At 42.8% G+C, this 16878-nt stretch overlaps 1 protein-coding gene across 1 annotated transcript in view; it reads left to right on the top strand.

The window, feature by feature from the left end:
- Positions 1-16878, top strand: part of URB1 (URB1 ribosome biogenesis homolog) — a 40775-nt gene that overhangs the window by 12907 nt on the left and 10990 nt on the right. Inside the window, exons 13-28 of the mRNA XM_066340748.1 lie at positions 1300-1422; positions 2238-2350; positions 3143-3262; positions 5528-5644; positions 6292-6430; positions 7137-7307; positions 8259-8455; positions 8998-9222; positions 9765-9944; positions 10587-11448; positions 12308-12509; positions 12694-12871; positions 13999-14054; positions 14199-14392; positions 16051-16161; positions 16251-16314. Coding sequence (XP_066196845.1) covers positions 1300-1422; positions 2238-2350; positions 3143-3262; positions 5528-5644; positions 6292-6430; positions 7137-7307; positions 8259-8455; positions 8998-9222; positions 9765-9944; positions 10587-11448; positions 12308-12509; positions 12694-12871; positions 13999-14054; positions 14199-14392; positions 16051-16161; positions 16251-16314 — 3052 coding nt within the window. The remainder of the gene's footprint in view (positions 1-1299; positions 1423-2237; positions 2351-3142; positions 3263-5527; positions 5645-6291; positions 6431-7136; positions 7308-8258; positions 8456-8997; positions 9223-9764; positions 9945-10586; positions 11449-12307; positions 12510-12693; positions 12872-13998; positions 14055-14198; positions 14393-16050; positions 16162-16250; positions 16315-16878) is intronic.

Below are 16878 nucleotides of genomic sequence, written 5' to 3'. Positions count from 1 at the left end.
GTAACACAGGAATGGAATTGTGCATGTTGGAAGAGGGGAAGAGGGATGTAGTGAAGACTTCAGTTTTCCTCTCAAACCCAGTGTCCCTCCTGAAGGGCTTGCTTCCACAGTCCCATTGCAGGGAATGGGAAGTTTCAGGATTGTTTGCATCTTGGCCAATGGCCTGTGAAGTTTTCCTTGTAGGCTGGAGATAAATCTGCAACCAGTTTTGCCCTTCAGACGGCATATTCCACAGAGACACTTCCTGGAGCAAAAGGTTTTTCAGTGGACGTCCTTCTGTGGCTCCCATTGGGCAGCAAAATGTTGTCAGCACTGACAGTCCAAGGCTTGAAAACCAGTGGAGCAGCTAAGTTCTGTAGGACTGTAGCTCTAGTTCCTCAGCATTCAGAGGTCGTAATGCTGTCACTCCTAGTTCACCTTTTACAACTTTATTTGCATTGTGGCCACTAGAGAATTCCTTTCTAATGGGAGCTGAGACTCAGGCAAACAAAGTTTATCCATGCCATTCATACAGTTCTTTCTAGATCCCTGAGGGAGACCAAGTTAACAGGAAAAAATTAGGTGTTAATTGTTTTGGTCCCTGTACTTCACTTCCTGTTGTTAATGACTGGATAACAAGTAGCTTTTATGCCTCCTCCTGTTACAACTGAAATCTGACATGGCTTTTCCTAGGAAGTAAACAGTTGCCTTAAGTGCTATTGCTGTTCCTCTCATTCAGGTATTTGTTGTCTGCCTCTTGCCAAAAGCTTACACTGAGAAGTCTTATTTTGAAAGGGGAAAGGGAAAGAAAGAAATTTTTAACTGAAATAATAAATTTGCAACAAACTGTAGTGTACTGGCTCGTGCACTTCCCCAGCCATTCCTACCTGACATTAGCTAAGAGTGATGTCCCCAGAAATCAGCGGCATGACCATATCCTTTCCTTCACTTTTTCCTATTGTTCAGCCTTACATTAAACAGCAGTGGGGCTGGTGGGATTCTTACAGTGAGTATTCAGATGTTCAGGTTGTATTTTATATGTGTGAGCACTTGTGAGTCTAATTAGAAACAGCAGCTCTCAATCTAAGCACCGAATAAGTGGATTTAATTTTGGAAGTATTCGTACAGGAATGTGTGGGGAAGGAAAGTGGAGATTCCGTGGGTGTTTTTCTCATTCTTTATGTTGGGAGGATAGCAGGTCGTTTCCTAGGCAAGTCTGCTGGAAATACAGTTTGTAATGCACATGCGGGGTAAGGAGGTACGACACTGCACTGTTGCTGTGAAGGAAAGAGAAACTAATTATGGAAATATTTTGTTTAGATTCAGATGATGCCGAGATGCTGCTTCTGAAAGCTGCACTGCTTCAAGTCATATGTCTTTATCAGAAGGTTGTGCCCCACTTGGTAGCACAGAGCAACTTTGATTTTAGCAAGCTGCTAAAAGGTATGTGATGGGTGTTTGTATTTCCTCCACTGTTTTCTCTGGCTGTTTACAAAGTCTGCAGCAGAAGGGAATGTTTGCTTTTCTGTGGAGATAAAGAACTGTTTTCTAAAAGTAGCCCATTTTAGTTTCTCCATTATATTTTTATTATTTATTAAGTTTTTATTGTTTGATCTTACTTACTGTTGGATTGCCTTGGTGGTGACTTCTTAAAATGTATTGTTTCTCGAATGTGGGCCACAAAGATCCTACACAGGCTCTGAGAGGCTTAGGCACCAGTGCTTTGTACAGCTGATATCAGGTCAGATGTGGGCAGCTCAGGTTCTGATTGCACTGCGAGAGCTCCCTGACCTGTGACAAGAATAAGTGAGGTTGTTCATGAGCTGGTGATAACAGTGATGCAGGGAGAGACATGAATATGAAGTTTCATTGTCTGGAGCAAATATTGTCATGGTACAAGCATTAGGATTTCCTGTTGAATTAAATTCTGCGTTTTGCTCTCTAGTTTATCCATCCTTTGTATGGCCTGTAGGTCACAGCTTTTCAAGGTTGCTGAGACTGATAAAAGAGATTTTATATTTCCATGCACGACCAATGATTTCTGCTGGGGTTAGATAATGAAATCTCCCTCTGAGGGCTGGATTCCCACCTTGGGTTGGCCAGCATTAGTTGCATTGTGTCTGGGGATCCCATGACATGAAGATCTGTGAATTGCCAGCTTTGTCTGACAGTTGTGTTTTAAACCCTGAAACATGAGTGTTCTGAAATCTCAGGAAGATGGACCACAGTGAAGTTTGTTTCTTGCTTTCACACCCCAGGTATAGTGAGTGAAAAGGGCCTGCGGGAGGAGGTCCCTCCTCTTCTGCAGCACCATATCCTGAAAGTGGCTTTGGAACTTCCTGCCAACAAATTTGCCTGGTTCAGAGTACAGGTAAGAGGCTGGTGCAAAGTTATGTTTTTCTTGGTCTGTTGTCCTCAAATCTTTTCATCTGGCATTGCCTAGTTTTAAATTAGTCCAGTCATTTTAGGAGGTGACCCTTTTGTTAAACAGCAGGAATTACAGTCTTAGCAGTAGTGAGAAGTCCCTTCTGAGCTGAAAGGTTTTTTACAAGGAAAACATTTTTTGCCTCCCTGATGAACAGAGGAGAAGGTTGCTGTAGCTCTTTGTGTCTCTGGAGATGTTCTCTCACTAGAATGTGCTTGTTTCCACTTGTCTGGAAAGCCTGAGCTGCAGACCAGGGAAATGAGCTACTGATGGGAGCCGTCCCACCCCTTCCCAAGGAAGATTCCAACATTTTTTAGTGCTCTCCATAATTACTGGAAAACATCAGAGCCCCAGCTCTTTTACTGCAGGCTTGTAAAATAACAACTCTGTCAAGATTTTGCTTGTTAAGTCAGGAGAAAGGAATGGATCTGGCTTTGAGGAGGTAACAGGGATACCCATGGAATGATTAGGGAATAAAATATGATTGATGAAGGAAGTGGCTTTGTCTTGGGTCCTTGCAGTTGGGGTTTCTGTTACTACTGTCTTCTTACACTTTCCAGGAAAGCATTTTACAAATGAGTACAATGCAAAGTAGTGTAAATGATCCCACTTGTTTCTGGCCTTTGGACTTTTGGGACTCTGTAAATTAACATACTTACCTTACATATCAGTGTCAGTGCAACATAGTCCTGTACAGTGTTGCTGTAGCAGAGGAGTTCTAATATATTTTTCTTGTAGGATATCTCTGAAACAGAGAAGCTATCTGGTGAAAAATCAATCTTCTATTTACTGATGAAAATGTTTGTTACAAGTACCCACTCTCATCTGAAAATTTCCACCAAAAAATTAGTCATCAAGGTAAGTATTTGAATTGAAATATCAGGATATTCACTATGTCCCACTGGTCTGAAGTGTCAGGATTGTAACATTTTTTCTTAAAGCAGATACTTTTACTGCATGATTCTGTGGTTGACAGATAGTCTCCTTTCCTTTTTCCTGTGACTGCTGTTAGAATTTGCTGTCAGATAATTCGCTATTAATGGAATATTTTATGGAAATAAATGCTGTGAACAGACTTTCCTGTACCAGTTGATGAAAGAGTAAGAAAAATGTCTTTAATGTTTGCCCACCTCTCTAGTCTGAATTACTTCTGACACAGAATAAATCAGTGTAGTTTATGCCTTCAAAGGTCTTGACGTTGATCAAGAAGAGATTGCTTTTGATTTTTGTTTTTTATCATTGTTTATTTAATCTGTACTTAATCACTCCAACCTTGCATAAGCTTTAGCTGATTTGCTCTGGCCCTGCAGAATAGTCTTCTCTGCTACTATCTGATACAAGCTTTGATGCAAGGAGTACTTCATGTCTTAAAAATTAATCAAAATCCCCTTCTGTACATTTAAATCAGTTATTTGGCTTTTCAGAAAGACTGGTCAACTACCAGTCCACAAGACTCTAGAGGTTGCTGTTTTTAGTGCCTTGTTAAAAGAGGACATCTTTGAGTTTTCTAAGTAGGGATAGAAATTTACATTAGGAATAAATACAGCCAAACTGGCCTGCCAAGAGAAAAACCAGGAAGCTGTACTGGCCCTGGACAGGGCTCCTCATGCAGTGTCCTGCAGTATTCATGGCACACAAATTTGTACCCAGCTTTGTGCATTGAATCTTTGCATTTACCTCCAATCACAGAGTGCCATTGGAATATTCAGTCTGCCAGACCAAACTTACAGTGATTGCATTAGGGTTTAGTTGCCCCTGATCCTTTGCATGGGATTAAAGGCAGGTTCACTTGGTCTCCCAGTAATGAATGTCTCAACCAAAAGCTGCTCAAAATGTGCCAATTTTCTGATGGTTTTGGATTCTTTTGCCAAGTGGGAACCTGGACTGCCTGACTTGTTCTCATGTTCACTCTCCTTATCAGTCCACTTCATTTTCTCTGAAGGGAATACAGGAACAGGGAGGTTAGGGCAGTTATGTCTGCAAAAAGGCTGCTAAGAATAGATGGTAAGGACTTACTTTTCTACCCAGCGCCGTGTAACTGAAGGCTTGTTTTTGGACTTCACATTCTGTTCCTGCCTGTTTTTGTGAGTGCATTTCTATTTCAAGACTCTGCCAAAAATAGTCAATTACATTAAAATGAATCCTTTTTCCTTCATTTTTTCTTTATTTAAATGAATTACCCTGTCACATTCACGTAAGCAGCAGTTATTTTTAGAGTTGCTGGTGTTGTACACAGAGTAAATGTAGAACAAATGAGTTGTGATAGCTTCCTTTCATTTTGTGTGTGGAGAGGAGCAAAAGCACAGATTGGTCCTGTGTAATTGCAGTTGTTTAATGTAGGTGCCAGAGTCAGGAAGCTGGGCAAGGTTTCCTCTCTTGCTGAGAGTTAGGGCCAGGGAGTTTAACCATGGTGTCACTCCAGTTCCTTTCTTGCCTCTTCTCCCTCCTCCTTTCTTGCTTGTCAAGCTGAAGCACACAGTCACCAAGTTCTTAGTTCGGGTGCCTGAGGTCAGAGGCTGAATTTAGAGAGCAGGAATGTGGGGGTAATTGCTAGATATGTCAAAGCCTCATATGTCTCTTGGGTGTGATATATCTGGGTCTACGTCACCACCCTCAGCAACTTGCACATCTCTCTCGGCCTTGCTGTGGTCACACCCCACTGCTCATTTATGTAACTGTTCATCCATCTGCCTAATTATTTTAAGTACAAGTAGCCTGATGCAGGTTTAATCTAGCAATGGTTTTCTATATGTTAGATCAGTAGTTTTCTAAGACTGCCCTACAGGCTATTTTTAAGATGAGGTTTTTTTTTTTCTGCCTGTGATGATATAAAGATGTACAACCCTCTGAAAGCAGTATAACCTGCTTTCCAAAAATTATAGAAGTAAGATATTTATTGTCCACTATGCAGTTGAAGTCCCACTAGTGAGTGGGAATGAAAGGCCTCTTGAGCTGAGGAGGTGAGTGGCAGATACTCCTTTTCATCAACCTGCTCTTCCTCTTTCCTTTCCCAAAAGAAGGAATCATGAAGTTGCTATACAAAAAGATCTGTGTCTCTTGAAGTTTTGTATTTTAGGTGTTCTGAGGTTTATTTACACACCTCCCCCTTTGTTTCCTGGACAGGTTTTACGTGGCAGTGGAGTGTTTGAGTACACATGGAAAGAACTTTTAGTTTGGCTGGAACATTTGGATAATACAAAAGAAGACCAGAAGGAAGCAGTGATTCAGTTTTTGGAAAGGGTAACAGTGTCCAAATTATCTGGATAAACAATGCAAAGAATAATGTTAATGGGAACTAGAGATTTTGTTGCTATTGTTGAGAAACTTGTCAAAGACCAGTGAATGAATTCTGAGAAAAGCATTGTTTGGGATTCTTTATACAGAGGTGGCATCATTCTTGTCTTGAATAGGAGGACAGAAAAATTATTGTCAAGAAAATGACATCCAAAAAGAATCAGTTATTATTACAGCATTGTTGGTATAAGTGTAGACTGTTGTATATGTGGTTCCTTTTATCTCCTGTAGGTGCCAAAATTATCAGACCTCAGTGAATTGTGATCTTTTACAAGGAAAGCTGACACTTCCTGTTTACTCTTCAGGATGTTGAATGCCCAGTGCTTCATTTCCAGTGTGGTCTCACCAGGGACTCAGTCTGTGGTAGCAGTCTAGATGCTGAATTGCAGTGGACCCTTTTTTTTTTTTTCCCATCAGTGTCCCCTGTAGAGCAGGAACCGTAGACAGAATCCTGCAGAAGTGATAGGGAATTTGTCCGCCTATAAACTGCCCATCCTCCAAACAGTTTTTGCACATGGTCTTTCTTAGCAACATATGCTTCTCCTGCACTTGACAGCCAGTGCACTTACCTTTCTCTCCACCTTTGCTGACAGATCCTGCTGAAGCTGGTGACAAACCCCTATCCCTACACAGACAAGGCAGCAGACCTGGTTCAGGAGGCCAGCATGCTCCAGGTCGCTATGTTTAAACAGGACTCCGATAACATCAGCATCCCCATTTCTCACATTGATGGTATGTGGTAGCCCCTCAACAACACAATTTCACGACTTGGGGCTACATTTTCTAGCCCTAATAAGCAAACTGAGGATGGATAACTATAGAAATCCTGTTAAGTAAGGACCTCCAGGATTCAGCCCTCCACGTGAACTTGATGTCAGAAGTAGAAGTTGGAATTGCATTTACCACTTTACCCCTGAAAGTAATATCTGATGTGGTTGTGCCACTTTAACGTTATTTGAAATCTCTATTAATGCTCTTGCAGCAGCATTTTTGAACTAAAATGGAAATGTAGTCCCTCTGCCTGGGGTCTGTTTACAGAATCATGGAATCCCAGAATGGTTTGGATGGGGAAGCACCTTAAAGCTTATCAGTTCCACCCGCTGCTATGGGCAGGGAGACCTTTCAGTAGTCCAGGGTGCTCCAAGCCCTGTCAAACCTGGCTTTGGACACTGCCAGGGATCCAGGGGCAGCCACAGCTTCTCTGGGCAGCTTGTGCTGGACAGCAGCATTGAAAGGCAGAGTGAAGTTCAGCTGTGATTTTCGTGTTGTGCTTAACATTGTATTGTGTGACAAATGTGGCTTTCATCCTTTCTTTGATTTTTTTTTTTTTTTTAGGAATTAAAAAGATGCCTTGTATTCTTGGAGTGTTGCATTCTGTCTCTGTTGTTTTTCCAGTTATTCTGGATCCTCTGCTTAGATTTTTTCCTTCACTTATTAGATGTCCTGGATATGATGGATGTCCTGATTGAGGGCAGCGATGGCTTAGATGAGGAAATTGGATTCTCTTTAAATGAAGATGTGATTATCCAAACATTTCCCTTCAGTGCTGTTGTTCCTGCTGCGTTAGAAGCCAGGAATACACTGTTGCTTCAGTCTGAAACTGGAACAGGTACAGATTTTTTTGGTTTCATCTGTCATTTCTACTAGTGGAATGAAAGTGGCATCATTTTTACCCATTTTTAATAATTTTTTTACTGTTTATAATTTTGTACCTTGAGACATTTTATTATCTTCCCTGCAACAAGCAGAAGGAGGTTCAGATTCATGGTGTTTCTTGCTCAGGAGAATCATTGAAGCTCTGTAGGTACTTCTGCCATTTTTCCCTAACCTTGAAGAGAAGAGGCACTGTCCCTGCATGGACAGTCTTGGTCTGGAGGTAGTTGGCTTCAGTAACACAGTGTTTTAAAGGACAGAGTGTGGAGACCAGGAGAGGAAGGTGGTTTCCATATCTGTAGGCAGCTCTTCCCGAGATCAGGGAGAGAGGACGGCACTATTGAGTAGGAAATGGATACATTTTCCAAAGAAAACTATTTCAGAAATGAAGCTCTGGTTGCAGAGTTCTGCCACCTCCTTGAAGAAAGTGCTGGAGTCACAGAGGCATCAGGTGGGCTTGGAGCAGGATTTGCCAGCTCCACAGCACCTCACTGAGTTCTCTGTGTGTATTTGGCAGTCAAGTAGCACCAGGGGTAGACTGAAAGTCCCAGTTCTGAAAGAAAGTTCTGTTTAACTTGTACATGTTAACTGGGATGTGTGCCCCCAGTACAAATCAGTTCTTCACTGGGGTGGGGCTTGGCAGGGGTCTATTCCTGTTAAAATACAGGCATGTTTACCACAACACAGTGAAGGTGGATTATTTGCTTCAGCAAGAACTAATTTGTGGAGGATTTTTCAGGTATCTCAGTGGTCAGGAACATTTGTCTAGGTCACTACAAACACTTTTTGATCCTATTCAGTACTTTTCTGAGTGATGCTTTATGGGCTGCTGCCAAGGCCCAAAGGAAGGAGGTTGCCCCAGTGTCTGTGCTAATGTTAATAGTGTAATTTATTTTTGCTTTTCTAGGAGCACACATTGTGGAGTACCTTGTTGCTGTTTTCACTGACCTCCTGCACTCTCAGAGAGATCCACTTGCTCTCTGCTTGATGTTCCAGCTCTACGATAAAGATCTCAAGTCCCTGAAAGTTGCTGAGTATCCTCAGCTCTACCAGTTCAGCCAATACTATAAACTCTGGATACCCAAGCAATCTCTGGAACATGTGGTATGGAATACTTGAAGTCACTGAATTCTTGAGCCAGTATTCCTATAAAAACCTCGCAGTTTATAGAGGTTACATTTCTATCAGAAAGAGCGTTTTTACTGAGCTAATTCTGTATTTCTTGTTGATCATGTTGGGACACAAATTTGCTCCAGGGCTTTTCTCTGATGACACAAGAGGTCTTTGTGGTGTTTGGGAGGTGGTACCAGGGTTCAGGGGTCATACATAGACTCCTGATGAAGCACAGCAGAGCCTGATGTGTACTGTGGCCTCAGTTCACAGTGCCTGGGGTTCCCCCTGGGTGGGTTGGGGATCACAAACCCTGGACTGAGTTTGGCAAAGTTTTTCTGTAAGGCCAGCAGTGAACACTACAGATTCCCCTGGGGATACTGCTGGGCAGCTCTGTTCTAGCAGGACTGCACACTTGTGCTCCTGGAGTTTCAGTCCAGGTTCAGCTCAGAGCTCATCTCAAAGCAAAGGTTGCTGAAGAGATTCTTGTTTCATACTCATTGTTCTTCTTTCATGCTTTTGTTCACTTTAAACAGTTTAAAAACCGCAAGGAAGTAAGTGAAGAACCTACTGTGGCACTTGATTCTGCATTTAGCACTTTGCTAAAGACAGCATATGAGAGAGGAGGCAATACCTTATTGGAAGATCGTGTTCAGACAAAATTGAGAGACTTGGCTTCCTTGGCCCCACCTGACCAGCTTTTGTTGGGAGTAAAGCACGTGCTGCTATACCTGAAATCCACAGTGGAGAACTTCAGCAGTGTAAGAACAGTATTGTAATTATATTGTGGTTATGTTTGGTCTGTTTTAGTGTAGAAGGTACAAGTGGCTCAGCTGTTAAAACTTAGGTTCCAGTTCTGTAGCTCTTTTTTCTGTACTTGGCTCCGAGGCTACAGAGCACCATACAAAACTAAACTACACCTATTTCGTAAGCAAATGTCAGTTCTTCTGATTATTGAGGAGTCTTGGGTTTACTTTGCATGGGTTACCTTACTGATCAGTGTGAGTGCAAATAAACTTGAGATTTTAATCCAGCTCCTGGGTCTCCCTAAGAAGCCTTTCCAGAGAGTTAAAATTCACTGGCCTGTGTAACTCCAAATGTCACAGTATAAATGAAATCAATATTTGTTCAGCGACCTGAGATTTCTCTTACAATCAGGTTTCTACATAGGGAAGTGGTTCCATCCCATAGAAAAGGTTGTAATCTAAGTAGTTCTTAGTTAACTCCTATTCCTGTTGGATAATTACGCTTCTGCTCCCATCCTCCTCTTTTCTGCACATCCAAGATGTCTTTATTTTCATAGCTTGGTAAAACTTTGGGTCCTCAACTCATTGACCTCTATTTGGACATGCTGAGCATCTTCTTGTGCCGGGGCAATCAAATAAAGCTGGATCATCAACAGACACGGGAAGAGGATCAGGCTGAGTCAGATCTCTTTATGGATGAGGAGTCTCTGGTGACAGAAGTGTCTTCAAATGACAAGGTACCAAATCCCTTGATGCAGAGGCACCTGTTAGTAAACTTTGATTTGATTGATTCTCTAGGGAATAGTTTTGCTGAACAGAGAGGAGCTGTTAAGGTCTTGGAGGAGAACGTGGGAACATGGACTGTGTGGTCCAGCAGTTGCAAAACTACTGTCGGGAGATGTTACCTAGCTGCATCACCCACAGTCTCACCCCTGAGCTGGGACACAGTCAGGAGAGGTCCTGAAAGAGATCACCTCTGCAGAAAAACATGTATTCCCTCAGCCCTGTGTAAAACCTTGTTGTGAAAATTATGTACTTGAGGAAAGATTTTTTCCCCATCTTTCATCTGTTCTGCGAATTTGTGGAGATTAGAATGTGTTGATGAGCCCCAGAATATTCAGTTTTCCTCTGGAGATGAGCTTAGACATGCCTAGAATGTTAGGTATAACTGCATCAATCCCACAGCATGAATGTTGAGAGAATGATATTTATGTGCTTGTAATTTAATATTTTTTTTATCCTCTGGCCAGCTAGTAGACAATTTCATGTTCAATAATTGTAATTGGCAAGCTGTGGAAAATAGGCAGATGAATGAGTTTCTTTTTTACCCTGCGCTATGATTATCCATTCAGAGATACTGTTACCTCTGTTTGTTACAGATACTGGAGGATACACTTGCCTTGATTTTCAGACATCCTACGCTGGAGAGCTGGTTCCTGGCCTTGCAGCTGCGCTCTATTCCTCAGCCTGGTTTGAACCCTGTCACTGTGAAGCTCCTGTCAGCTCACCTGAATTCCGGGGTACTTCAGCTGCTGAAAACAGCTGCCCCCATCCTGCAGAGCATCACAGCAGATCACAGACACGTGTTGTCCAAATATTTTGAAGCTATCGCAAAAAGTGTCCTGGAGGAGCTGCAGACTGTGGGGAAGGACAGAAGCCAGGTCTGTCCCAGGAAGTCTCAGCAGCTGCAAGCTTTAGAGGAGCTGCACATGTACATGACTGCAGCTCAGCTGAAGGAGATCACTTCAGCCATGCTGCAGCTTCCTGAGATGAGCTTGACTGCTCAGGAATCTGAAAAATCTCCTAAAAAAGGGAAACAGTTAAGCCTCTATGGACAAATTTTGGTGCAGCTCCTTACAGACAGTTACCAAAGGCATCCGCAGCATGGAGAACTTCTGCTATCCACAGAGCACATTAAAGCTTTGGGGAAATTGATGTCAGCATCAGCCAGCAAAGATTTGGAGAAAGTTTTCCTTCAGGCTCTCCAAAGTGAGCCAGTCCTTGCTCTTGCAGTTGGTGTCGAGGTTCAGGCTCACTGCCTTGCCCAGTGCTCACACACTTCCCTGGCCATTGTGGCCATGCTGATCCAGCACTCCAGGACTCACCTGCTGCAGTTTGAGCTCTGGTGTCTGAGCAGTGCCACTAGGAAATACCTCAGGAAACACACGGAGATCTTTCTTCCACTTGTTAATGTGTATTTGCAATGCAGAGACCAGTATGGTTTCAGTCGACCTTCCACAGGTAAAGGCCAAATTCCCTGTTTAGCTTCTGCTGGCCTTAAGGTCTTGGGGTCTTCACACAATAGATAAAGGTGATAAAACTTAGATGTCTGACATCTAATGACTGTCTTGGAAGTACCTCTGCAGCGCTAAAGATGAAGAGCTTATCTGAGGGTTGGCTGTTAGACTGAAGCCAAGTGCTCTTACAGTTACTGCTGCCCAGATTTCTCTTTTAAAGCCCTTATTTAATGCTTAGTGCATGTGGAGATATGTCATTGTGCTTCTCTTGGTTTAGTACAGGAGGTAAAACCTTTTGCTCCAGCATGGATAGAAGAGTGTCTGGAGTGTGCAATACCACAGCCAGATGGTTTTTGCAGAACCTGAGCTTTCACTTCTACAGAGTCCAAAGATTTCTGCTAAAACAGATTTCCAGCTGTGGGCTGGCTACAGTAATGCCCTCCTAAGCTGGCAGTCCAGAACTTTCCAAACCCACAGCAATATTACATCTACAGACAAGTGTGTTAAATTCTCTATCAGCAAAATGATGAGTTAGGATTCAACTGGATAGAATAGGATCACTTTAATTTCATTTCTCTTATTGCCCAGAAATGTAAATAGCAAAGGAAACAGGCTGACTGGGGCTGTAGCTCTAGCTACAAGGTCAAGCAGTGATAAGATCTTGTCAGCACCCTGGGAAGTCGAGGATGGGAGAAGAAGTGAGCCTTTCTGTAGCACTTCTCTGTAACACATGAGCAGCTGCTGTAGCACCATTTCCTAGAATTTGGGTAATCTAGGTCTGGATTAGTAAGTGATTTGGGATTAGTGTGTTGTTACTTAACAACTGCAGATGGTGGAACCTGTGCCCTCTGCTCTCCCAACAGTTGTCTCGGCTGTCCCACCTGTCCTGAGGAAAGCCCTGTGGAAGGAGCTCTGCGCTGGCATTCAGGACACCGGAGCGTCACATGAGGCCACTGTGAAACTGCAAATTCTTTCAAAGTTGTTGCCATCTTCAGAAAGCAAAGGGCTGCGCAACCTAATGGACCAGCTTCCTGCTGCTCTGGAGAGAGCAGAGAATGAGCAGAGGTGGGCTGTGTGTGTGTGCCTCCCTCAAGGCTCTGTCCTGGGAAGCACTGTGATGGGAATGAGAGCAGTAACAGCATCCTCTCCTCAGAGAAATCGTTGCTTTCCGCTTTGGCAACAAGACGTCTTTAATATATACAAAAGCAAGTTAAAATATTAATAAAAAGCTCAATACCTATCTCTGCAGTTGGGCTGTGGCAGATGCTGTATCCAGAGTGCTTAAAAACTCAGAGGAGCTGCATTCCTGGAGGAGACATCTCTTGTCAGCCTGCATGAAGGGGTTAGTTGCCATGTACAACAGCAGTAAAGATGAAAGCAAGCAAGAAGTGGAGAGGTCCATGCTGCTGAGGCTAGAGGAATTACTGGTGAGAGTTATCTGCTTTGTCACAGTGGGACTGTATGCATATGTGTGATTGGGCAGCTGTAGATTTTGTAAATATAGATTGCACTTGATTTCCTGTTTTATGGAATGTGGTTTCCATGGGCTTTTAATAGCTTTTGTAGAGTTAACTTAGTCCTGATAATCCTTTATAGGAGGCAGTTTTATGTTCTTGATGGTGACTTTCTGTTAAGAATCTCCTTTGAAGATAGAAATTTAAGGTATTTAGGAGTAAGAAATCAAAGGTTATCAGTGGATTTTTTTTTTTTTTTTAATTAAAAAAAAAAAGTGATAGAGAGATTTCTGCCAAGACCCACCTGCCATGCCATCTGAAGTCTGGGGCAAAAATCTGGTTGATTGTAAATAGAAATCCAGACTTTGATCTTGAGGAGCACTACTTGACCACTCCTGTACTGTTCCCTTGGTTTGAGTTCAGTAAATGCAGATCCCTGTGACACGTAACACTGAAGGTCTCTGAGCAGTGAATGCTTCTGCCCCCTCACTGGCTTTTGCTGAGACTCCTTTGCAGCACCTGGCTGACTCTGCAGGCCCTGGGGTCACCTCAGTCCTGAGGGTGTTTCCAGCCTGGTGAGGTTGGCACCTGCATTCCCAGGACTGTTGGTATGTGTAGCTGTCAGTCTTCTCTAGACTAACTGGTTTTTTGTGGTTCTCAGCTGCTCAGGGCACATCAGTTCTAAGCAACGCTTACACCAGCGACCCTGTGTGCCACGTGCAAAGCTTGATTAGCTAAACCACACAAAAACCTAGTACCCAGTCTCTTGCTTTGACTTGTCAAGTTGTGATTCCTTTCACATTTCAGGAGTTTGAAGAGTTTTGAGCCACTGGGTTTTTGGAACCTACAGCCCAGCTTGCTTTTTAATTCTGTACAGCCCATATGTTCCCTGGCTCCCAGACCAACAAAACATTTGCAGTTTCCTTTGAACCAGGAGTTAGGATTGTTGTGTCCAAGAGCTTTTCTCCCTGTTCTCCTCTGATCATCTCATGTGAATGTTTGGCTTGCATGTTCTTAATGTGTCCTTTGAAAAAAAAATTGCTGTAGAAGCTCAGTGTGCCAAATGCAAACCAACACCTGTTTTTACTTGCTGCACACAGTGTATGGTTGAAGTGGACCCAGATGACTGGTGCAGCCTTGTGAAGACAGGACTCAAGTAAGTGTTTTCATTTTAATTTGGTTTGGTTTTACTAAGTTCATATTCTTTGCCACGTTCTCATTTCTTAAACAGCTTTTAATTTCAAGCAGGTTTCCTTGGGTTTGGTTGGGATCTGACTTCTCTGTGATCCTTCTCCCAAAGGTACCGTTACAGAGATGAAAAATTTCTGAAGGTCCTGAACGTTGCCATCCAGTTGCTATACAAGGAAGAATCCTCACTTAGTCAGAGGTTAATCAAGCTCTCCAAACTTCACATGATGGTCACACAGCACTCTCTATTTTTGTCAGCCATCCTGAGGTCAAGAGAAGAAGATGGCATGAATATCCAGACAAGAGGTATTTTTTTAATCATCTTCTTCCCATACTAAACACAGTTAATTTTGTCTTCTTGCATTTTATTCTCTCCATCCAGTAACACACCCACCCATGTAAATATTTACAGAGTTACTAACAGTTCCAGAATATTACCATTTAAATCGTATCTCTGCTTGATTGAAATGTTACATTCATTTTATGCTGGTTTTAAACACTTCTGTTTTTAAAACTACTGGAAAGGTGAGTTAGGGTTTTTGTTTGTTTGTTTTTTTCTGGTATTTTTAATCCAGTTAAGTCTTGGATTGATTCTTTTGGTTTCTGTGAGGCAGCTAGTGTAAGATCACTGAAGTGCACATGGGTCCTGTGATGTTTAAACCTGTATTAAAATAGGTCGATACAGGAGATTTAAAGTTGATTTTGCAAGTTTTATCAAAAATGGCAATTTAATTGTGTGTATTCTGTATTGCAACCTTTGATGAGGAATATCCTTCCAGAGGAATATAAATTGGATGCTAGTTCGTGTGTAGGATTGGCTTTGTTTCTTCACTGGCAACTGAAATCTTGCCTGACCTTGAACCACATTTAATCTACACAGACCTTAGCTTTTCTCCACTGTACAGGGGTTCAAGATTCAGTGACTGAAGGAGCTGTGTAAGAAAAGGGGGGAATTCTCAGGACAGCATGTTGATAACAAATTTTGTGTTTATCAATGAGCAACATGTAAACAAGCTTTCAAGTTTTAAAACGTCTGAAAAGAGAAAAAAGCTCTTGTGAAGTCACCAATTTAATGAAATTAAAAATAAGGAATGGATTTTACGGCTTACTGTATGTACGTGTTTTACCTTTAGAGCATATTTCTGTAGATCAGCAGGATGGATTCTTTGAGGCCAGCTGCAGTATTCCAGAAGCTTGGTGTCATGAGTGCATTACTCAGGCTGGTGCTTTAGGAGCTCTTCAGTTTTGGCATGGGTTTTATATTCCTGCACACAACTAGGGTCAAAGCCCAGGCCTTTCCAGATACTGGGAGTAGAGGAATCTAGAGTTGAGTCTTGAGTGTGCTACAGACAGCCTGCTGGCTTTTGAGAAACCGAACCCCTTGTATTTTCTGCTTCTCAGTTAGTTACAGAGCAAAGGTGTTTAATTTTTGTACCCCACAGGAGAGAGTTCCTGTGGCTCACAAACCACCTTCTGCATTTTGATACTTACTGCAACTGGGCTGAGGACTTTGAAGTTTTTGCTGTGAATTCTTGGGTCCTTGGGGAGGTTGCTGGGGTGTCTGCCTTTCTCTGTGCAACTCCTGAGCTCATTCCAGATGCCCTCCTGGGGGAGGAAGGAGCAGAGCTGTGGTAAGATAGGACACAGCACTCCATTTTAACCAGAGAGTGGGTGTGTATGCATGGAAAGCTTCTGCAAGGTAGTGTGCTCTGCACTGGAGATCTCACCTGGCCAAGTGATGTGTGTGTTCAGCTTGGGAATACTGTTTTAAGATGTTCCCTTGAATTAAATGCATCCTAATCACCCTTTAGTGTATTGGGGAAATGGTCTGTGATATCTCTAGAGAGAGATGCTGATTTAAAATGTTCAGTGCTGTGTGTGCATCTGTTTGGAGTGGGTCATGGGGTGTTAATTTGTGCTCTGTGTGACTGAGAGCTGCAGAACTCAAGCTGTGCTTGTTCCAGAGGCCCTGGTGGACATTCTGCTGACAGCTGTGCAGCTCAGCCCTTCTCTCTGTGGGAGCAGTCACCTCCCAGTGCTACTGGGAGCCTACGGGGCCACGCTGAGCACCGTGGGTGAGTGTCAGCCTGGCAAAGGCACTTGCTTCTGCATCTTGTTCTTGTCTCCACAAGTCACTAACTTTGGGTTCAATCTTGGGTTTCAGATCAGAAGATTCTGCTGTTGCTTCAGCTGTATGAGAAGAATAATCAAAGCCTTCTAAACTCCAGGTAAGCTGAACACCTTACTTTGTTGGGCAAACTGCACATGGATAATCTCACAACTAGTATTTTTCAAGGGTCTCATTTTTAAATGAAGGAGACAGTGAACAAAGTCAAACCTAAAGGTGAATGTTGCTTTTGGAAACATTTTTACTATGTATTTCCTATTCTTAATGTAATTTTCTTCTGTTGCCCAGACTTCTTTGTGTCTGTGGGGTAGGTGAGGGAATGTGTAATTTCTGGAGTCACTATCCCTACTTGGGACTCACTTCAGGGGTCTCCTCACAGATGGGAGGCTGAAACATAAGTCAGTAGTGGATTTTTCCCTTTCCTGTGCTCAAGCACTCCACAGAAAAGTCTGTTGCCAACAGTTGTGGTTTGGTCTGCCTTCTTCACATACACTTTTGTGTCCTGGAGGTAGGAGCAGAAATACCACCAGCAGTGCAAGAGCACTGGCTCAGGCAGCTGAGGCAGGTCTGGATCCCTGTCCCTTCATGCAGCTGCTCTCATTCTTACCTGCACTTACAGGTTAAATCTGTAAATGCCTCAGAATGGGTACGTTCTGGCCTGGAT

The sequence above is a fragment of the Sylvia atricapilla genome, chromosome 2 (assembly GCF_009819655.1).
Source record: "Sylvia atricapilla isolate bSylAtr1 chromosome 2, bSylAtr1.pri, whole genome shotgun sequence".
Classification (NCBI taxonomy): Eukaryota; Metazoa; Chordata; class Aves; order Passeriformes; family Sylviidae; genus Sylvia; species Sylvia atricapilla.
Note: the sequence above shows the minus strand (reverse complement) of the source record. Positions and strands in the feature narration are given on the sequence as shown.